The following is a 22,324-nucleotide window of genomic DNA, read 5'->3' as shown; positions in this document are numbered from 1 at the left end:
GACAAGGAACACGCATGGGGTGGGTGGAGAAGGATGCTGTTAATAATGCAGAAGAGGGGTATAAGAGGAGAAGGCTCCTCTCCTCTTCCGCTTTGCTCCTTTAAAGGCTCTGCTTCTCTCCCTCCTCCCCGGCTCGCTGAAAAACTTTACTGCTATTTAGCCAGCTGAGTGGGGAGGAGAGAGGGACAGAGACCCTGCTTGCTTTAAAGAAGCCAACTGGACAGGAGCCGCTTACACTCGTGTAAGCGGCTCCTCTCATCTCCCGCTTTGCTCCTTTAAAGCAAGCAGGGTCTCTGTCCCTCTCTCCTCCCCACTCAGCGGCTCTTCTCCCGCTTTGCTGTTTCAAAACGAGCCACGGAGGAGGGAAGGAAGGGGAACCATGGATCCTCTGCTCACGACTGCAGCAGACCCCCCTGTCATCCATAGGCATTCGCTCCATAACACGCAGAGACATTTCCCCTTACTTTCTAGGAGGAAAAAAGTGAGTGTTATGGTGCAAATATACAGTACTTTGTAGCACATCAGTGGGTGTTTTGCTAAAAACTTGTGCATGTTCAGAGCCCACAGGGCCAATTTTATTAATAGCAGTGCTGTTAAATGAGAGCAGATCATACTCTACCCCAAAGAGGATGCCACCATTTCAGATAGCATGATGCTACATTGACAGGAGCACCTCCCTCCTCCTGTGGGAAGAAATCCAATAAAACCCACACACCCACTAAACAGCCCTGCAAGATAAAGGAGGGCTGCACACTTACTTTGCACTGGGGGTGTGAAGAAGCACAAAGACGGCCCATTCCCACAGCCCCTCGCTCTCCAGCTGGGCTGCAAAGCTGGCGTTCAGCACTCCCTGGCACTGCTCTGAGAGGTGGGTGTAATTTAAGGCACGCAGCACTTCCCACAGGTGCCAGCTGAGGCGGTAGTCCAAGGGGTCCGCTGTTATGCTCTTCGGGTCAAGCAGCTGGTGGAGATCGTAACACCTGCAAGGGAACACGAGGAAGGAAGGAAACAGCATAAGCCGGCTGGCCACAGCAGGGCCCACACTCCAGTTCACGGTGCTGTACACTGAAAGACTTTCCAAGGAAGCAGAAGGGTCTGGAAGTCCAGGCCTAAAGGGCAAACCGGGGCAAACACTTTGGGGGGAAATGACCTTTCATGAGACTAGCAGGACTGCCCACAGCCACATGCAAGACAGAAGTCATTCCCTGGCACCAATGCATCTTCCTCTCTCCCTCTCCACCCCAATACTGAATTCTGAATGAGCCATAGAGACATTCCAGTGTTAGGCCCAATATCCACTGGAGAGGAATCATAACTAGAACTCTTAAGCTGGGAATGACAAAGAAGCAATGTAGATAAACCAAATCCCCACCACTGTTAAGCTTCTAGGGTCCTGGACTTCAGTATCCCCCTCCACACAATATATACAGGAGTGGAGGGAAAGGGGTATTGTACATCCCATGGCTGTTTTGACAGGCACACAACTTTCTGTTTATGTCCCCCCCTTCCCCCACCAGGCATACTTTTTAAAAACACTTTAGAACATAAGAACACGAGGAGAGCCTGCTGGACCAGACTGGTGGCCAATCTTATTTCACAGCTATCTCACAGTGGCCAACCAGATGGCTGTAAATTGATTTGGGACTTTTTAAGCAGGATGCTTACCATTCCTCTTCTCCCAGACCTTTGGCTAATTAAACCATCTATGGTCTTTTAAACTATGTGTGGGGTGTGTGTTATTGCTTTCATTTGTTACTATGGTATGTATTTTTATGGTATGTATTTTCATATTGTAAGCCACCCTATGATCCTCGTATGAAGGGTGGCATAGAAATTTAATAAACAATAATGATATCTGGGGAGCTCCTCCCCGCAGAGTGGGCAGAAACCAGGATCTTCTTGGTAGGTCATTACATTTGCAACATAACCTGAGTTCACAAGGAGGAAAGAGAGTCCAGAGGGACAGCCTTGTGAAGTCTGTTGCAAAAGGTCTTGTGTCACCTTAAAAGACCAAAAGATTTACGAGAGCTGAATATCTGCGGAGCAGAGTCCGCCTTCAGCAGGTGCAGGAAAACAGGAAGAGTTACCTATCACTGTACAGCTTTAGCAGGTGAAAGCACACATCTCGGAGTGGGTGTTGTTGATCACCTTCCTCAATCACACAGCCTGAGCCTTCCAGATATGGAGGCAGCGGAGAACAAGCATACTTCTCTCCCTCCGAGGAGTCCTGCGAACACAATACCAGTGAGTGAGGGGAAGCAGCTGCAAGAAGAAGGAAAGGCCTCTCTCCTGTGTATGCCTGTTCCGAGGGGGCACTAGAGAGACATTGGGGTAGGGAGCTGGAAACTGAGCTGGATCCTTGTCTCTCCCGCCTTCCCTCCCCCCCTCAAGGCAAGTTTGGCAGGTGGGGAATGGCTGCCAGTTGTACCCGCCCCACAGGATCAGAGGCAGCAGGAGGAGAGGGGGGCCTGCTCTCACGTCCTGCTTATGGGCTTCCTGTGGGGGTCTCTGGGTGTCCCTTGTGGGAAACCAGATGCAGACCTAGACACAGACATTTAGTCTGTTCTAGAACATTGGTGATGTTCCTGCATATGCCAAAGAGCAAAGGGAGCTCAGCAGAGGCACAGCACATCATCCTGTCCTTCCTTCAGGAGGCAGCAACAGGGCCGGAGTGCCTCAGCTCTAGGGACAGGGCTCAAGGCTGGCCCTCTGGCCAAACAGGACTGCGACTTCCGCCTACCTGGAATGCAGCTTCATACATGCTGAGGGCCTTGGAAAGAGGCGCTGTAGAAGGAAGCAGGTACCAGAGGTGGATGGCGAGAGAACGCTTCCAATCCAGATGGGCGCAGATGTTGATGCTCCTCCTCTCTGACAAATGCCACACCTGCAGAAGTGAGGGAAAGGGCCGAGGCAGAGTGTCAGTGTGGGCCAGGCACAGAGCCCAACACAGTAGCTTTGCGGTGCAAGAGGGACACCCACAGAGGCTCGCTGGCCTGGTGGATGGCGTTGTGTGTACATGTGACCCTCTTAACGCAACTGGCCAAGCAAGCAAGCCCAGGCTCCGCAACTCACCGGCTTGCCAGCTAAAAGGGCAAAGATGTGCAGCCTCTCCTCCTGGATGAAGCAGTCTGCCTGTAGCTGATGCCAGTCTGCCAGCTGCATGGCAAGGAGCTCCCGGACATCCTGGCTCCCTGCCAGCTGCGAGAGGAGCAGAGCCAGCCGGTGGTCCCCTGTAACGCAACAGCAGCACCTCAGAAGAGACACAAACCCCAGTGAGCAGCCTCTCCTGAAATGTAAACTACTTGGACGCAGGGACGGGCTTGCTTGGCCAAAAGATGGCAGCAGTGCAGACATTGATGCTCTAGCACATATTTTGGAGGGGGCAGGACCACATTGACTTGGGCAGAAGATAACTGCCCATAGGAAAACCAAGTCCAGCTACATGATAGATGGCTTCTTGCTTGGGGAGTGCTGCATGTAGCCCACCCTCAATATCACCAGCAAGGATCGGTTGATTTAAGCCTGTTGTAAGGCAGGGGTTTTCTTTTGGTGTTGCTCACCTAGAAATTCAAGAAGCTGATCTAGTTGGGAAGACACACCCAAATCCCCTTCCAATCCTTTTCTAGGGAGCAGCTAAAGCAGAGAAGAATGAGGGGTGAAGAGTTTACAAAGGAACTCTGCATTTCCCTCCTACCAGCCCTGCAGAAACAAACAACATTGGTGGCGGGCAGAACTTCCTCGGGCCAATGCTCTTTGCTGTGGTGAAGGAAGCCAAATTTATGTCAAGATGTGGGCAAAGGAGAGCTTTCCTCTTGGTGCTAGCAATTTCCAAGGAACAGACAAGCACCTGATTCTGCCAGCTGCACCCTCTCCAGGCAACCCGCTAAGCAGCACTGGCAGTACACCATTTCTGCCCACGGGATCCAGCAGATTCCTTATTAGATCCTGGCTCCAGGTGAAAAGCCGCCCTCTTACCAGAATGTTGCGCCAGCCGGCAAGCTTCGCTGATCTGCTTCCCAGTAAGGTAGCTGAAGACGGCCTGGGCGGGACTGTCGTTCTGGGCGAGCGAGACCTCGTTCTTGATCCGCTCAGCAGCCGTTTGCGACAGCCAGCGGGAGAAGGCTCTCCGGCGCTCCAGAGCAAGGACGTACTCCGTGGGCTCATCCAAGCGGGCCTCCAGCTCCTTCAAGTGGCCCCAGAGCGCCTCACACAGGGTCCACACCAAACACCAGTCCTTCACTGCAGCTGGTGAGAGGGCAGAGAGAGATCAGCACACGATCCTGCAGGCCTGCCCTGTGCTATCCCATAATGCAGCAGCAAACAGGGTCCCAGCCGCACAGATGCAGCAGGGGGCTCCTAAGGCCATTCCACCCTTACCCCACACTGTAGCTTAAATTCTGGACTGTGCACTGCTACCTCTGCTCCGTCAATCACCTGCCTCTCTCTCCTTGTGGCCAGCTGTGATCTGGACCATGAAGGTGAGGCCAGAAATACCCAGTGCCACCAAGTCACCTTGGGCCTTCCAAATCCAATTCTATGAAGGCACCAAGGGTCCACAAAAGCTCACACCTGATCCTGCCAAGATGCTGCAGTTTTTGGCCCCTTGAAGTTGCATCCATAGCAAGAAAGACCAAGGAATCTCTTCTGTTCCTAGCACCCACCCGCTCCCCATGCATCACAGCTTGGGAGCTCAACAGCAGCTGCTGGAGACAGCAGGAGGCCGGTCTGTTACCCTGCCTCGCTGTGTCTTCCACGGTGATTCTGCTCTAAAACAGGTGCTGGGGCATGAGCCCATGGTGGGACATGAGACTGGGACATGGAAAGATGCTAAGCAGTGACTTGCATGCACCATCTACCACTGGCCAAGGCAGAATTGCCTCTTCACAGCCACAGGACAGAGCAGGCTCTCCTCAAAAAGCTGGTTCAAAAAGCCCTCCCCCAACACCACAGGAGCTCAACCTGACATTTCCAATTCCTCCACCCCCCAATTCATTTTCTTTGGCATCCAGTTTTGTGCCCACCTTCTTCCCTTTCTTCTGGGTCTGCAGACGTCTCCGTTGCCCACCGGGCATACTCATGGATAGCAGCTACGCCAGGGTTGGGAGTCAGGAAAGGGCACGGCTCATCCATGTGGACAGTGCTCTGCTTCAGCTTGATCTCCAGTGGAACAAGGTATGAGTCTAGGTCCTCGTCAGCTGCCTTTCCTTCCAAGCTCAGCTTCTCCACGTGAACCTTAAAGGGAGACTCCGAGAGCCTGCAGAGGCATCGGGAACACAGATCAAGGGAGATGAGTGGCTCTGTCACGGCAATATTTGATTATTTAAAAATAAACACAGGCTGCCTTCTAAATAATATGCCCTCAAGTAAGCTTACAAATTAAGCACAGCTTCAAAAGTTTAAGCATGGGGTGAGTAGGTGGTGGGAAGCATTTTCTCAAAGACCCCACATTTGTGGGTTTATTCACAAACATCCATTGGATAAAACAGCACAGAATTTCAGCCAAGCCATTAGCTTAAAAGGAGCATCATACACAGCCCCTATGCATTGAAAGACGACAAGGCGACAAACTCAGCAGTTTCCAACGGTTATAACCAGAAAGCTTTGCTGCTTCTGGAGGAGCCAAGTGATGCCAAGGTGCTGTGCTGAGAGAGTTGCCTCTCTATTGGAAGATGGCAATTTCTGCCAGGAGAGACCAATATGCCCGGTCCTGCAAAAGGTTTCTGTTATGCTGCTAGTGAGCTCAGAACAAGGTAGGGAGAGGGAACCTGCTCTGCTGATGGAAGAGCAGCGCTCGTCTGCTTTGGGGTTTTCTTACACCCCCCCCCAAAGCAATACATAAATTTTAGGAAATACAGTGGTACCCCGGGTTACAAACTCCACTAACCAGGAAGTGGTTGCTCCAGGTTAAGAACTTTTCCACAGGATAAGAATGGAAATCGCGCGCCAGCGGTGGAGTGGCAGCAGGAGGCCCCATTAGCAAAAGCACACTTCAGAGTTAAGAACTGTTTCAGGTTAAGAATAGACCTCTGGAACGAATTAAGTACCGAGGTACCACTGTAAACAAAAACCCAGGGCAGGAATGACTGTCTTGCAGTGCAGCCAAACTCCAGATACCAAGTGCAGCAGGCTGAGAAAAGGGCATGAGGTTTCCCCACCCACCCACCCTCTAGGGTGAACAGGTAAGAGGAAATTAGTTCTGCCTCTGTGGCAAAAGTCCACATCAGTACAAACTAGACTAGCCAGCCAGATAACTCAGCTCACTGCGTAACACTTTGGAAGACTGATATTTAAGAACAGAATAACATCTCACTGTTTAGGAGCAACAGGCGTTGGCAAGAATCCATACTCCATGGATTCGTTGCGGAGATCTTCTGGCTCGCTCAATGTGCTCAGCTGCTCCCCGCTGTGGACGAGGAGCCGGTTGGGCCCCCAGCCGACACGGAAGGAGCGTCCCATGAAGAGGGCCATATCCTTCAGCAGCCTTCCTTTCCCGTAGGTGACAGACTTCTCCAGAGGCACCAGCTCGGGATGCCTGCGGATGCCCACTGTTTTCAGCGGCATGTCAGGCTCCAGGCTGGGCATTGTGAATGCGCCGGTCAGCGGAGAACCGACGGACCAAGGCGGGGCAGGAAGAGCGCTGGCCAGCAAGGAAGTCCTTGGACTGCGTCTGTCTTGGAGGGAAGTAGTTGGGACGCGTAAAGATGCGCCTGAGAGTCTTGACTGCAGCAGCCCACCAACTAAGGAGGAGAAGGAAGGCCTTGATTAGGAAGACAAGACTTCTGACAGATCACCATTCTAACACCCCACCCACCCAAAAGCATGCTTCTGGACACAAGTGCGCTGGCTTCTGGTGGGCCTAAGGGAAGGTTGCAACATGCCTCCTGCTCCCCAGTTCAGGACTTGGGCAGCAGTATTTCAAACCAGCTGAAGCTTCCAGGCCTTCATTCAAGGCCAAAAGTTACAGTCACAATCCTCAATGAATGATTGGTTCAGACCTGTGTGTACATCACCTTATCACGCAGCTGAATGGGTGAATGGACTCCACAGAAAAAACTGACGTTACTTATGATGCGTTAGTTGTCACTCTGCAATCTTAAACCTCGAGTTTCCACAGCAACATGTGAGGAACCCTTATGAGAGCCCCGTAGGTTTCATCCTGAACTTTGCTCAGGTTGTGGGATCATGTCACTTTGCTGAGGTCGTGTGCGTTAATGTCTGTCTATGTGCAGAAATGGTATATGCAGCACTGCTCTGGGATCCCAAACACTCCTGTCTGGTTTTCTTCAGGGTTGGTGAGCCTTGGATCCGCCCCACTCGTGTTCTAAACTGATTGCAATGTGTGGGCTTTTTCCTAAATAGATCCCAAATGCTCCCCCTGGTTCAACATTAGAGCAGCCAGAATAATACATCAAAGAACACTGTATTTGTAAACTGACTTATACAGACTGGTCACTGGTGTCTGCAGTGACACTTTGAGTTGTGAAAAGCCCAAAGGCCTCACTGCTCTGTTTATTGACAGATCACATCCCCTGAAGTGCCTGGGGTGCCTTAGGGGGGCTTACTCTCCCCCCCACCCTCCTCAAAATGCTTCCTTACTTCTTTCACTTAATTTATTGGACACCATTCCAAAAAGTCTTAAAAGTGGCTCATACACAGTAGGAAAATTCACAGAGCACAATTCAAACATCAAAGTCTTGGAAATGTATCATTAACCGATTTATTTTTAATTTAATCCTTTGTTGAAGAGAGTCCCAAAGGCCCAGCAATGAGAGGAACTCTCTTGCAGCGATGTGCTAAGCATAATGTCAGATTAGCCTCAGAAAGTCTGTCCCAAGCAGAGCTTAGCATTTAAGAACCGTTTCCCCCTTGGTGCCAGCACAAAGACCGGGGTTCTTACTGTACCTGAGGGGCGGCTCCTGCGTCCGCGCATCAAGGAGGAGATGGGAAGTCTGGGGGAACAGAGGTCTTGGGATGTGTCCACTGGTGCAGCTTGCTTGCCAAAACCATGGTCAAGGATCAGGTCCAAGTCCTCCTCATCCACAAGCAAGGAAGCTTTCATGATCTGGAAACAAGTACAGAACAAGGTCATCATATATTACAGGGGGCTTTTAAGAAGCTGGAGGTTTTGTTTTTTCCTTAGTGTGCTCCACTGACATAACAATGCTAAAAGCAAGAGATAAAACCAACGAGTTAAAAGGGAACCTTTGTCCAGTTACTGTAAATGGACCTTTTAGGTTGCTGACATTCTGAGACCCCCCGTTTGAGGGCAGCATCTTCTGACTGGTCCAAAGGCACGGCATGTGACTTGTAAATATGTTCAGCAGGGGTGGGGAAGCTCTGGCATGGAGGCTGATTCTGGCTCGCCAGGAGTCCAATTTGGCCTGTGAGGCCCTCTACCCCAAACCACACCCACCCACTTCTTTCAGATGCTCAAAGAGAAGCCCAGGGATGCTGCACTTGGAGCCCTGATGGTCAGAAATCCAAAGCTCAGGGCCTGGTGTCAAAGTGATGTCAGGGGGCAGCCCTGCCCACCTGTCTAATCTGTCCCACTTGGGATGGGGAGAGAAAGATCTGTCCTGCTGCCCAGAAAAGGCAGCTTTGGCCAACCTGATGCCTTCTAGATGTACTGAACTATAACTCCCATCAGCCCCTGCCGGCACAGCAAAGGAGAATCCATGGTGACATGATAAAAACAAACAGATACAGGCCACAGAAGGCTCAGAGCAGAAAGAGTGAACAGCAGGTGTACCCGGTTATAGGAACAAGTGGTGAGGTCCGAGTCCAAGGCCAAAGGAGAACCCTACCAGGCAAGCAACACAAACAAGGAGGGGCTCACCTGCAATGTGTGAGGGTTGATGTCCAGAGAGGATGCAATGTGTGCAGAAGCTGGCACTGGTTCCTGCTCCTCTGCAAAACTCTCTTCCGTGACCAAGTCCTGGGCCGGCTCCTGAGTGATGTCTGCCATGTCACTATCAAATTCCACAACCTTCCCAAGCTGCTCAACATCTGGGCTCTGCAGGCATCAGGAGTTAAGAGGCAATGCAATACAGATCCAAAGCTGGCAAAGCAAGTATCATGTAGGACTGGAGACAGAGACCAGTGCGGCAATGCCATGTCACAATAGGCAGTGTTAGGCTGGCATCATCATGACTCCTCCACTAAACCGAGTTCCAGGGAATGGCTTCAGGCAGGCAGAGGGAACGAGGCCAACTGGGGAAACCTAAGCTGCTGAAATTCTGACCTATTCCTTTTGTTTTACATCCTGCCCTTCCTCCTGGAGCACAGGAGAGCCAAAATAAAACCCCTTTCCTATACATGCTGCTTCTAGACAAGCAACACGGCACACCTACCCTCTTACATCCTGGATCATCAGGACCAGAATAGAAATTCAGCTAGCTTTGTGGTTGATTCATTAAAATTTGGGGGAAATACTAAAAATGATGCGGCAAGAAAATGAAAAAAAGAGAGAATTTCAGCCACTCTTGTGCCTTTTCTGGTCTACATCATCAGCAAGGAGAGCATGACCAATTTTTGCTTTGGACAGGGTGGGGAGAGAGAAAAAGTAGAACCCCTGCACTTAACTTGGTCAAAGCCATTTGGAGACACCCCACCTTGTCCTCTTCTGCCACTGAATAAATTATTTCAATCTTCCCTTTTTCAAGGGCTCCAGTTCACATATTTCTTTCCCTTACCTTGGAAGGAGGTGCTGGTTTCCCACCTAGAGCCATTTGCTGAGACGCCAACAGGCCCGGCGGGGGCACTTGAGCCGTTTTCTGTTTCTTTGCCTCGACTTTTGATGGGTGCTCCTCATCTTCCTCATCAGAATCTTGTAAACCGTATTTTGAGAAGTGAGCCACCTGGACAGAAACCAAAGCCAGCATAGGTGATGGCCTGAACTAGTAGCTTGTGGACATCAGTAAGTGAAGACAATATCCTGCCTGTCAAGTTATACTGGTGGCCAGGACACCAGAGATGGGGAGCCTGCAGTTGATACTGGGCTCCAGCTCCCATTTGCTGCAGCCAAAAATGGCACCAATGGTTAATGATGATGGGAGCTGGTCTGACAACATCCTGGAGGGGTAGGGATGCAGAGAAGCAGCACAGGCTCCCGATTCCTGTTGCAGATGAAGTATTTCTGAGGAGTCGCCAAAATGGGGCAGTTGGAATTTTGTGCAAACAATAGTGAAAATTTGCAATTATCCTTGCCTTTGGAGTGTGCCTTAAATTTTTCCAGGCCAAGGAAAGAAAAAAGCTTTGGTATAGAAGCTGGTTCCATTTACTTACACACAGCTGTTATTACCTTGAATACCCACGAACCAGTTTCAGGGCGGTACTCCTTGAACTGGGCACCCTGCTTCCGGGAGACGGCTTCCAGCCTGCCTTCGTAGTTCATTTCGGTTAGCCGTTCTGGGCTCTTTATCAGGCAACGCGAGGTTTTGTCAGTGGGCCAAACACCATCCAAAGTGACCTCAGCTCTCCTGTTAAGAAACAAAGAGGGTTGGGAGGCCAGAGAAGCAAACACTCCTAACAGGTGAACTAGCGTGTTCATGGTGAACGTGAGCCAACACTAGGTTGGTCTCTATTTACCTGTTCAGTCCTTTCCCAATGGGTGGCTTCTGTTCATCATCTGGGTAGACAATCACTTCTTTCCGACGGATGTGCACAATCTCATCCAGGTTCAAGTTAGTCAGGTTCACTTCGCCTTCAAAGTAGATTGAGCCATAGCCTAGGGAGGAGATGAACAGATTAGATGACAGCCCCGTCCAACTCTACAATTCTATGATCTCAGCATCAGCTTAAACCAGAGTGCTGCTGCAACAAAGCTATAGAAGCTCACTGGTCAAGTGTGCGCAATCACCAGAGCCGGGAGTGTCTTAGAAATCTATGCAAGAAGCACACAAGCTGCAGCAGGAGTCTGGTGGCAACTCCCAGAAAGGTCTATGGGGGACACACACCTAAACCAGCCCCCAACCAGTTAATACTGCAAATGAGGTTTTGCAATCATGTACTTCGGAGCGTCATTTATGCATCCAAACAACTTTTAATTTGTGCACATTGTGTGCAGCTTTGTCATCTGTACTGTGGATCCCTGTTACTGTGATCACATTCAAGAGCTGATGGGTTTAAGCACATGTACACTGCATGTGTTGCAATATACCAGGGGTAGGTAGGTAACCTAAGGCCCAATCACCTTCTGAATCCAGCCACCGGACGGTCCGGGAATCAGCATATTTTTACATGAGTAGAATGTGTGCTTTTATTTAAAATGCATCTCTGGGTTATCTGTGGGGCACAGGAATTCGTTCATATTTTTTTTCAAATTATAGTCCAGCCCCCCACATGGTCTGAGGGACGGTGGACCGGCCCACAGCTGAAAAAGGTTGCTGACCCCCTGCAATATACTATTATTACTATTATTATTATTATTATTATTATTACTTGAGGAAAGAGACTGTGGGGACTCAACCACTATGACTAATATCCAACAACCAGATTACTTGAAATGTTTAGAGGGGAATTCTTCTGACCCTTCCTGACAAAATGAGGGCATGAGCTTGAGGGACTTTCCCCCCTTGTCAACACACAGGAACCTTTAGAGCAGACTCCGGAAAACTGTTGTGTGAATGGCCTGAGTGATCCTAGAGACATGCCTAGTACTTTAACCATGTTTCAATGGCCTGAATTTTGCTCCTCTTGAGCTAGGCAGTTACTTGACCTTCATCCAGGTGGGACTTTCCTGGGCTTTGGGAAAGGCAGTTTCAGGAGAAAAGGTCTTTGTGCAGAGAAGCATCCTTACCTTTTCGGCCAATGGTGAAGTCTGTCACAATGCACTCTCCTTTGTCGCTTGTCATTTTGGCCAATTCTTCCATGGATGGAATGGTGTAGTAGCCAACTCGGGTTAAAAAAATTCCTAAAAGAACCAAAACTGGTTGAAGGTCACTCCTTTCAGCAATTTCTGCAACAGGCACAGTAATTCATTTGCAGGCCAGAACAGCAAAGAAATAAGCCAGAGAATGCAGGTGTACCTACTCCAAGATTATAATACGTATGAAAGGGAGCAATAAAGGGACTCACTGAAGGAACTTTAGATTTACAACTGACTAAGGAGAAAAACACTCAGAAAACCTTAACCAAACACTGCCTCTGCAGTAGATTGCAAAGTGAATCAGTACCTATTAAAATTAGTTATGAAAAATGACAGCCACAAATCTTGCAGCATTCCTAGAAACACCTCAACGTTAGAAATGTTTTGGTCTTATTTTGGTAAGGCTGCAGGTGCAATCTGATGGTACAGATCCAGTTGCATGGCCTTGTATTGCCATGCTAGGGAAGGCAATACATGAGCAGGGCAGAGGAGAAAGGAGCGAAAGATCAAAGAAGCAGTAACTAGGATCTGGGTTCAAACTCACTGCCAGCGTTGGCAGCGCTAAGCTATACAGACATCCGGTCTGACACAACGTAAACCTGCTCCTTACACCCTGAAGCACATTCTTGGATAATTCACAAGACCATTTTCTCAAAGGTCTGTCAATCCAAGCCGACTTTTGCTAGAGCCGTTTGGTGCATCGAAACCTGCACCAACTTGGATCGCAGGTCATCAAAACCTTCAGAAGGCCAACTGAGTGTTTGAAAATAACAGAAACACCAAGGTTTGCTTTTTAAAAGAGGAAAATGACACTTGAATGAGATCCAAGGGTAGAAAAGTATGACCAGACAGAGTTTGAAGGACTGCAAATGACAATGTGCATTATAAGCAGCGCCCCCTCAATTCCTCTGCACAACTCCTACTTTTCCCAGTCTATGCTTAGGGGCATTTCTGGGGGGAGAAGAGCCCGACCCCCCGAAGAACCACCTGCCTCACCTGCCGGATGAGCCTGGTGCATGCCGTCCGCCTCCTCTTCCTGGTCCTCCTGCAGGGACTCCTCGTGGTAGGAGGCATCCTCGCTGCTGCCTTCCAGCCCGTTCCGCAGGGGAGGACGCACGTTCAGGGCGAGGAGGGTGTCGTCCACGTTGTTGTGGTGCTTGTGCATGGCGTTCTCGGGGGTCTGTGGGATGGGCTTGGCAATGGGGTTGGAGTAGTACCGCGTGACTTCACGAGGACGGTCCTCCTCCTCCTGCTGCTCTCCATCATGCCGGTGGATCTCATCAACTGACCGGGAAAGGAAGTTGAATCTAAGGAAACCACAACATTTAAGGTCCACCACGTGAGCCCCAAAGAAAATACTTCATAACCGAAATACAAACACACCGCTATAAAAAATAAACACTAGCTACCTAACTGGTAATGAACTTCTTGAGTGCGAGTTTCTGCATGGATGGAAAGCAAAGGCTGAACCAGAAGTTAGAAAGCTGATGCAGGATTTATTGGGCGTATTGACCTTCAGCTGTTAAGGGAACAGATCCATGCTCAGACCAAACCAATTCTGGCATCGCAGTGCAGAATCGCACAGGAAGCCTGACGTCACCACCGCCTTTAAAAATGCACATTGTGAAATTGCTTTGAAATGGATATTGTTCTAACTTAAGTAAAATGCATTTCCCAAATACACGACAGCTCCTATATGAAAACATAGACTTTTCTGGACCAAGTGCCCGCTCTTTATTCTGTATGGGAGAGTCGGAGGGAATTGGGAGTTTATCCCTTTCCAATTTCACATGCACACAGTCCAAGGGCACATGCCCACAGCACCATAACATCCTCTGCTTTCGCTATAAATTAAGTTTCTGATAGTCCAGGCTACTCAAGATAGACTTGAAAGGGTGTGAGCAATGCTCAGCAAGATCTCAGAAGACACACAGAGAGAGCGCTGAGCAGGATTTCCAGGAACGGTGGCTCCCCCGCCCCTCTTCATAAGTACAGGCAACTCTCAGCTTCCATGGAGGTTACACTCCAGAGGTAACAGCCAAAACCGCGTATGGTCAAAATATATGGGGTTCAGTGGCAGGTGAGATCACCAAAGTCTTTTCTTTCCCCTGGACACGCACTCCCTGTTACACAGTGTGAGCATTACTCAGGCAACACAAGGGGCGCAACGTTCCCGGTGCCAAGGCTAGAACAGAGAAGAGTTGCCCATGGTTTAAACCCAACAACTGCAGGTGGAGCTGCGCCTTTAAGGCTGAGTCCGCTTACTTCAAAAAGGAAAACCTGACCAAGGTCCTGTTTTTTTAAGGTGTCCATGCAGACATACCGTTCTCCGTTCTCTGGGTACTCAGAGGGAGAGGCGAGGTCATCCGCTTCACAGTTGGTCGGAGAGAAAAGGCTGCTGGCCTTGATACTCTTCAAAACTAGCTTCTTAATGCTTTTCCTAAGAAAGACCAAGAAGAGGAGAAATTAATCACTGCTGCCTCACTCCCTTACCCCCTCCCCTTCTTAGTTCAACTTATTTTTAATTGCAGCCTCCATCACAGCACAGAACTGGACTGTGGAAGCCCTTCTCTCCCCCACTGCAAGACAATGGAGGCTTTAGCTGGGCCAGCTGTGTGTGTGGTTTTCTTATTACTTAATGGCATTAAAGAGCTCCTTTTGAACTATTTTTTTTGCTGTGAAAAAGATGACTGATAAGAGATGCCAGTGGTCTTTACCCAGTGGGCTGTGACCTATAATTGGGCTTCACCTTAACCCAGAGTGGGCTGCACCACCACCTAATATATCATGTTAAAGAGTTCAGGAAGAGCCACTGCGCCAACTGAAGCGTGCATTCTGGCTTTAATCCAGCTCTCGTTGGCCGTAATTGGTACTTGTTACTCCGTTCAAGATCATTAAGTACCAATTACCTCCAGCAAGAGCTGGATCAAAGCCAGAATGCAACACAGTTCAAGTCCATCGAGATATGCTGCCAGACACCTCACACTTCAGATTTGCAGGCACCCCAAGCCACCTTAGCATATAAAGAAGTCTAGAGGGAACACTTACTTGGGCATGAAGGCCCCGTTCGACAGGGCTGGCTCATCATCATCCAGGCCATCAAACAGGTGGGATTTAGAGGAGCCCGTGGTCTGCAAAGCTTTCGGACGCACCCTGGTCGCAGGGCGAGGAGTCAGCTTGTAGTGAGTAGGGGTGGTCAATGCCTTCTGGGCCGCTGGATTGGTTGGCTTCAGTCTCTGTACACACACAGACACACACACACAATTGCAAACTTGAGACGGCTATCCTATCAGATTCTCTCGACCGCTTTTGCTGCAACCTCCTTTTCCTTCTCCCTGTCCAAAAAAACAGGCTGCTAACAGCAGGAGAGACAGACCACTTCTGCAAGAGGCCTGAGTTGATTGCTCACCCACTTCATTCCACCCAAGTTTGTAAGTTAATTATGAACTGTGTGAAGAAGTACTTTCTGGCACCTGTCCTGAATCAGTTTTAGCTCTGGATTCCAAAGTAGAAAAGCCTTCTCGGACCGTTTCTCAACCTGGCATAATCTAGTCACCCTCTCAGCCATGTCCCCTTCTCCCATGACAAACCTCTTCTTTCTTCTTTGGGTCAGACATCGGGTTTCTGAAGAGGGGGGAATCCCCAAAGGGCGAGTATGTCAAGCTGTTGAGGTGCTGCTGAAGAATCGCTTGCTGAGCGGCTGAAGCATTTGGGTCAGTCAAAGCTGAATGAATGAGAGGGGAAGACATCAGCCCAATATCCCCCCCAAGGGGCTGTAACAACTCGCTGACAGAAGAGCAGGTGCCTGCAGTGGAGCAGGTAATCTAAGTGGGGAAAGTTCTATCCTTCCCTAGAAGATGCATCCACTGCACTGACTGACAAAAGTCACCCAATAAAAACAAAATGTTAGCGGGGCTTATAGGTTTAGCGACAAACCATTCTCTTAACCCCTCAGGTTCTGGCGATATGAGGTAGAAACTGGGTCCCTTATTCAGCTGGAAACCACTTTTGGGAACTATTAACTCCTGGTCTGCCCCACGGAGGACCTTAAGGTCCACAAATGACAACATTTTGGCGGTCTCAGGTGGCAAAGTGGTTAGATTGGTCTTAACTAGGGCCAGGGCCTTTTCAATAGTGGCCCCGACTTGGTGGAACGCTCTGTCACAAGAGACCAGGGCCCTGTGGGACTTGACATCTTTCCGCAGGGCCTGCAAGACAGAGCTGTTCCGCCTGGCCTTTGGTTTATACTCAGTCTGACCCTTATGTTTCCCTCCCCTTATGGTCTTGATCTATGGGCCACTTTTAAAATGAGGCTGCATTTTAACCTGTATTTTAAATTGTTTTGTTTTGTTTTCCCGTATTATGTTTTTACTGTGATTTTATTGGTGTTCGCTGCCCTAAGCCCAGCTCTGGCCGGGGAGGGCGAGGTATAATCCTGGAAACCACTTGCTGCATTTCCAACACATGCCACGCTTTGGTGAATTACATTCCAATCTTAGAATTTGCCACCAAGCCACATGTGTGCCAAAAGTGTGGCTGCCTCCAGCATTCCAAAGAACAGCAGCTGGCTTTCCATACAAAAATGGACTGATGGGAGCTGGAGTCCAACGCTCAGAGGGACAATGAACCTCATGCAGGGCTACTCTTCCACTTAAGTCCAGGCTATTCATTTGTTAACGAGACACTTACCCACTGCAGGCTGGGGAGCTCCAAAGCCCAGGGTAGCTGTTGACGTGTTAAATCCAGGGGCACCAAAGGCTCCTGTCCCCAGCGTACTCCCTAGTTTAGGCTGGGTGTTCCCAAACAGCGAAGTTTGTCCTGCGTTCAGGGCTACAGGAAGGAAAACAAAGCAGGTTGTGGAACATCGACATGCACAACCAGCAGCAAAACAGGCATAAGCAGCCTTCCCTTCCCTACAGACAGTTCAAAGGAGGACATAATTTTTAGTGCTCCAAGGAACTGCTCTCCTCCCTCACCACCAGCTTGGTTCAATGGCCAGAATTCAATTTAGGAGCAAGAATGTAAAGCATATGCGCTATGAATCCGGACCATTCTTCTCTATAGTGGAGAAGTGGTTTTGCTAACTGAAGGTCTCATAGGTGTCTCACCTCTTTACAATAAGAGCAGGAGCTATTTGTGTGTGAGAGAGAGAGAGTTAGAACATACTGATGCCGACAACCACCATGAAGTTAGCTGGAGCGTCCAACATATTCAATAACTAGAACGGCACAAGCAGCAGTGAAATAAAGGCAGCAAGATTTTGGTGAGAGTGGGGGAAATAGCAGTTTAGAGAAGGAAGGAAAGTGGAAGCTTGCTGTTATGTTTAGTGAATCCCAATCATGGCACCAAAAACCTGGCTAAGTGCCAGAGAGAGGAAGGGGGAAAACAGCTTCTGAGGGTGGCATCTTTCTATTCTTTACCTGTTCCAAATCCTGTTCCAAGTCCCGTGCCCAAAGCCCCAGCTGCAGGCTTGTTCCCAAACAGGCTATTTCCCGTGGTGTTTGCACCAAAACCTGCAAGTAAAGAACAGCAAGTGGCTCTGTTTGTCACCCAGGCCTCTCTCTCTTCCATGCAGGTGTTTGTTATGTGTTTTACTATTTTGTTGGAAGCTGGGGCCACCCAGTTGAATGGGCGGCATAGTCACACCTCAGGTTACAGACGCTTCTGCTTGCGTTTTTTCGGGTTAAGGACTGCCAAAACCCGGAAGTACCGGAACGGGTTACAGTGGTGCCCCGCAAGACGGAAAACCCGCTAGACGAAAGGGTTTTCCGTTTTGGAGGCGCTTCGCAAAACGAATTTCCCTATGGGCTTGCTTCACAAGACGAAAATGTCTTGCGAGTTCCTTCGGGGTTTTTCCCCCTTTTTCCCCCTTTTCCTAAGCCGCTAAGCCACTTATCAGCTGATCCGCTAAAAGCCGCTAAACCGCTAATAGCGCTAATCCACTAAGCTGTCAGTGGGCTTGCTTCGCAAGACGAAAAAACCGCTATACGAAGAGCCTCACGGAACGGATTAATTTCGTCTTGCGAGACACCACTGTACTTCCGGGTTTCGGCGGTCACGCATGCACAGAAGTGCCGAATAGCAACCCACGTGTGCGCAGACGTGCCACTGCGGGTTGCAAACGTGCATCCCACGTGGATCACGTTCACAACCAGAGCGGCCACTGTATACATAATAAAATTACTATTACTCTTATTATTGTTGTTATTATGCAAGGCACAGCACATGGTCTGCCTGACATCACTAGCGCACGCACAACCCACTTGCATTTCCAGAAGATGAAAGAAAATGGGGTTGCCTTTCACTCAAAAGTAGCATTCATTTGAGAGGTTCCCATCATCATCCTCTGTACCCAGGAATCTTTTTAGCTGCAGCAGGAGCTGCTGTTCAAGAATTTACAAATGATTCCCAGACTCCCCACTCCCCAGGGAAGTCTGTCACCAAGACATTGGAGGAGGATAACCCCTGGAAGGAATGAGAAGGGCTCTGAACTCTCTCCAGCTGTCTCCCCACACCTCTTCAATCACCAGCAGAGAGGCAGGGAAAATGTACTGCTGTGTGACTTGGAGAAAAGCCTTTGAATTTGTTTTCCATGGATCTGAGGAAGGCCTCCAAGCTTGTATAAGAGACAGAGACCCTCAAAATGAAACTCTTGCCAAAAGCAAGGCCAGAAGCACCTGGGCTCTCGCAGCTGCCTGCCATGTAGCACGGCTTACTGACACAGAATTTAAGACTCACAAACAGCATTATCTCACATAAATTAGTCTGCCACATATCGTGTGCTATACTCAATGCAACAACAATAGATTTAAGGCTCTTTACGTGACTATGCCAAAGGGAAAGCAATTGTTTAGTCCGTTACCAAACATCCCAGTCGTAGTTGTTCCAAACGAGGGCGCGCTGGTTGTCGTGGTTCCAAATCCAGCAGGCTTGTTGCTGAAGAGGGACTGAAGGAGAAATATGCATTCTAAACGTCACAGGGTCTCTTTCTCTTTTCCCTGTCCACAGCCCCCGCCCTGGTCACAAAGGGATATTAGCTTTTTCTCAGTTAGCAGCCAATCGTAGAAAGGTTAACATAGAATCATAGCGTGTTTTAAATGTTTGGAAAGGATGTGCGGCCACCCACAGAATGCACATTATCAGATATCTCTCCCTAGTGAACTACGTCTGTGCTGGTCCACAGCAGCAGTTTGGTGTCAGCGCAGGACAGCTGCATAGTGCACAGTGCTGGGCAAGAGGGGGAGTCAAGAGGGCTGCAGGTGGGGAAGAGCATACAAGTGTCCCCTCTTCCCTTTCATCCCCCAGCACTGCCTCTGTTCAGCACTTAAGGTAGGAGGAGGGAGGGAAACTACTTGGCGATGAATCCCACTATGCCCTCGTTGATGTACAGAGCAGTGCCACCTCTAGAACTCCCTTCCCAGTGCTCCCTAGAGTCTGATACAATGGTGTCCCCACTGGTTCTCTCCGTCCCACCAGGTGCCTACAAGACGTAGTAAAGAACCAGGCTGAAGGACGGAAGACGGAACAGAGCACAAGGCAGTAGAATTAAAGCAGAGAGAGAGAGAGTAGATTTGACTGTGTGGACAGAGGCAGGGCAAAAATAAATGAGAGAAAGCCGGAGACAGCATGGTATATTCGGTCTAAGAATCACATGTTCTCTGCCTGGTCAATCAGGAGGAAATACCCAACATGTGGAAACTTCATAATCCAGCGTGGGAATGTGCATGGTCCCTGCTAGAATTGCTCTGATGGAGAGCAGCCAAATGGCAAAAGCTGAGGTTTTACAGTTGACACCCACAAGAGCTGATATTCAGAGTGACAATTTGGCAAGCAGTGAGTGAGCGTCAGAGTGGCACATCCCCACCCCTCACATTGTTGCTTGAACTACAGAACCCTGTTATATCAAAAAATGAGTAGTTGTGGTTTAACGCCAGTTTACTACACAGGTCCAAACTGTGTTCAACCTGTGGTTTAAGATCAAGATCTGCAGATATTTAAAACACTAGTTAGGAAACAGGTATTAAACCGCAGTTCCCCACTGGGGATGCAAAGGAGAAGTGTAGTTTGAGTTGACCAGGAAAAGTGTGTCATGGGAGCCGGGTGCACACAATTGAGAAACTCAGGTCACGTCTGCTAAATTATGGTCCAGAGTGCCTAGACTGGGCAGTCGCTCTCAGTTTACAGGATTGTAAGGCTTCTTGCAAAACCTTCCAAGACCTGTTCAAAGCCAAAATTATTGGACCTTTCTAACCATTGACCAACATTGCAATTAACACCACCGGAAAAGCACTTGCAAAAGCACTTTGCTTCTGCCCGGGAGAACACCAATGAGCGCAAGTGTGTCACGAGTGAAAAGAAGCAAGCCACTTCCACACCCCTGAGGACCTCCTTACTCCCAGCTGACATACCGAGCCACCAACACCAAATCCTGTATTGGGTTGTCCAAAGAGACCTGTCCCAGTTCCAAATGCAGTAGCAGTGTTCGTATTGGTAGCTGTTCCAAAAAGGCTTCCCGTTTGTGAGGGCTGTGTTGCTCCAAATAAACCCTGCAAACATTAGGGGATGTTTGAGAAAGATACGCTACAACTTATCCTTAAAAAAAACAAAACAAAAAACAAAAAACCTAAGCAGTAGTTCTGGAAATGTGGGACTACTGTTTTTTGCACCATGGTGATTTTTACACAAGGGAATACGGGCTCTGCTTGTGGCTGCTGAAGAGAGGTGCTTGCATTTGGTTCAGCTAAGCGTAGCATTAAAGCATGCAGGAAAACCAACCTTCATTTTAGCCACTGTGTTGTGGAAAATACTGAGGCCTGAATTTGTGTATGGCAGATTGTTTCTGAATGGAGGTTCAGATCTGGGCAGAAAGGCACCTGAAGGTTGCCATCATGCATATGGAAAGAAACAGTGTGGCCCCTCACAGGAAGATTAAAAAGAACTAAAGAAACTGAACAAACTGAACACCCGCACGCCCACGAGTTGTCTTTGGTGGAAAAAGTAATTTCCCAAAGCCTATGAAGATTGCTTATCTCTTCCGCTCAGCAGCTCATTCCCCACACAGCTTCACCAACTTCCCTTTCCAAGCCACTAACACCTGCCATCCTTTGCCCGTAATAGGGAAACTCCTTCAATAGAGGGTTTCCATTGTGACTGGATGCATCTATTAAAGGTTGAGACCTTCACAGAAGAGGCCACTTGAATTAGTTGACTGTCCAGTTCCATTTCATTTGTAACCAGAGGTCCCCTCCCTCGCTTATGCATTTCTGCTTGTACCCAACAGAGAAAGCAGCAAAGGAAGATAGTGGACCACTTGATAAAGTAGCCTGCCCTAGAGACATTCAAGTCGGTGAAAAGCCAAAATGACTGCCAGGCTTCCCTCTTCCTGGGAGAGGTAAGATAATTTGAGTGTGTGCTTGCCTGCTTGCGCGCCTACCAAGCAACTGGTATATTGTTGAAAACAAACTATTTCATAACTTGGGAGGCCTGCTATGGCTCCATTTCATAGTGAAAAAGTATGTGCTTTGCATATGAAGTGTTGAAATCTCCAACTAAAAGATCTTGTGTTGGAGAGAACTTCTGCTTGGAGAGTCTGGAGCCAGTTGTCAGTAAGCTGGACCATGGCTCTGACTTGTGACAAGGCAGGCCTTTATCTCTTAACCCTCAATATAAAGCATGCTGATGAAATATTCAACAGATACAAAAATGGCAAAATAAGGCAACCTGCTGTGCTAAGGAGCAAGCTGGAGAATAAAATAGCACTGTACAAGGAAAAGTAACAGGCCGAGCAAAGAGAATTTCCTTGGAGAGTTCTTAGTAAAAGGCTGCAGAAATCAAAGACAACCAGGTAGCAGGAGTTAGGCAGAAAGTAAAGACTCCAAGGTTGTTACAGCAGTCCTTGCTACCTTACCATTGTGTTTGTGTTGGGTTGTCCAAGGGTGCTGGTGTTCCCAAACGAAAAGCCTGCGTTTGGTGCAGTCGTGGCCTGGCCAAAAGGCTTGTTGAAGAGGCTGGTGGTTTGTTGAGTCGGACCAAAGAGGCCTCCTGTTCCTGTTCCAAAACCTGTCGTACCTGAAGCAAAGTGCCAAAGCATATTATATATATACCTTGAGACATCCATGTCCCTGGGACTTCACAGAGTATACCCCTCAAGGAGCTCACAATCCAAATGTCAACATTGGGAGAGGCAGGATAGGTTCCAAAGGATGATGGTGAGTAGATGCAGCTACATTTTATTTTATTATAACCTGCTTTTCACATCTGGCGCTCAAAGCAACTTACAAAAAATAAAAACATACGACACACAAAATTTTAAACATCAGAGAATAAAACTGTTTTAACTTGGTGTCTGAAACTCAGCAGAGATGGCACCTGATTTCTAGCAGGAAGGCATTCCATAGATTTGGAGCTACCACACCGATGGCACAGCTCCTCATATGCACTTAGGCATTGTTTTGAGCA

The 22,324-nt window shown here is 48.8% G+C and overlaps 1 protein-coding gene across 4 annotated transcripts in view; it reads right to left on the bottom strand.

Annotated features, from left to right (window-relative positions):
• NUP98 (nucleoporin 98 and 96 precursor) overlaps positions 1-22,324 on the bottom strand; it is a 45,110-nt gene that overhangs the window by 8,232 nt on the left and 14,554 nt on the right. For 2 of the 4 annotated variants that reach the window (XM_079973264.1, XM_079973265.1), the window contains exons 9-30: positions 21,774-21,934; positions 20,275-20,412; positions 18,729-18,813; positions 17,287-17,379; positions 16,556-16,696; positions 15,457-15,590; positions 14,915-15,102; positions 14,190-14,306; positions 12,863-13,173; positions 11,798-11,911; positions 10,588-10,726; positions 10,301-10,478; positions 9,693-9,857; positions 8,837-9,013; positions 7,903-8,062; positions 6,311-6,737; positions 5,022-5,254; positions 3,976-4,245; positions 3,073-3,230; positions 2,741-2,884; positions 2,088-2,227; positions 759-980 (exon numbers count right to left, since the gene is read on the bottom strand). In XM_079973264.1, coding sequence (XP_079829390.1) covers positions 759-980; positions 2,088-2,227; positions 2,741-2,884; positions 3,073-3,230; positions 3,976-4,245; positions 5,022-5,254; positions 6,311-6,737; positions 7,903-8,062; positions 8,837-9,013; positions 9,693-9,857; positions 10,301-10,478; positions 10,588-10,726; positions 11,798-11,911; positions 12,863-13,173; positions 14,190-14,306; positions 14,915-15,102; positions 15,457-15,590; positions 16,556-16,696; positions 17,287-17,379; positions 18,729-18,813; positions 20,275-20,412; positions 21,774-21,934 — 3,895 coding nt within the window. The remainder of the gene's footprint in view (positions 1-758; positions 981-2,087; positions 2,228-2,740; positions 2,885-3,072; positions 3,231-3,975; positions 4,246-5,021; positions 5,255-6,310; positions 6,738-7,902; positions 8,063-8,836; positions 9,014-9,692; positions 9,858-10,300; positions 10,479-10,587; positions 10,727-11,797; positions 11,912-12,862; positions 13,174-14,189; positions 14,307-14,914; positions 15,103-15,456; positions 15,591-16,555; positions 16,697-17,286; positions 17,380-18,728; positions 18,814-20,274; positions 20,413-21,773; positions 21,935-22,324) is intronic. The other 2 variants (XM_079973266.1, XM_079973267.1) reach the window with 2 other exon arrangements.

This window comes from Podarcis cretensis, assembly GCF_951804945.1.
Source record: "Podarcis cretensis genome assembly, chromosome: 4".
Lineage (NCBI taxonomy): Eukaryota > Metazoa > Chordata > Lepidosauria > Squamata > Lacertidae > Podarcis > Podarcis cretensis.
Note: the sequence above shows the minus strand (reverse complement) of the source record. Positions and strands in the feature narration are given on the sequence as shown.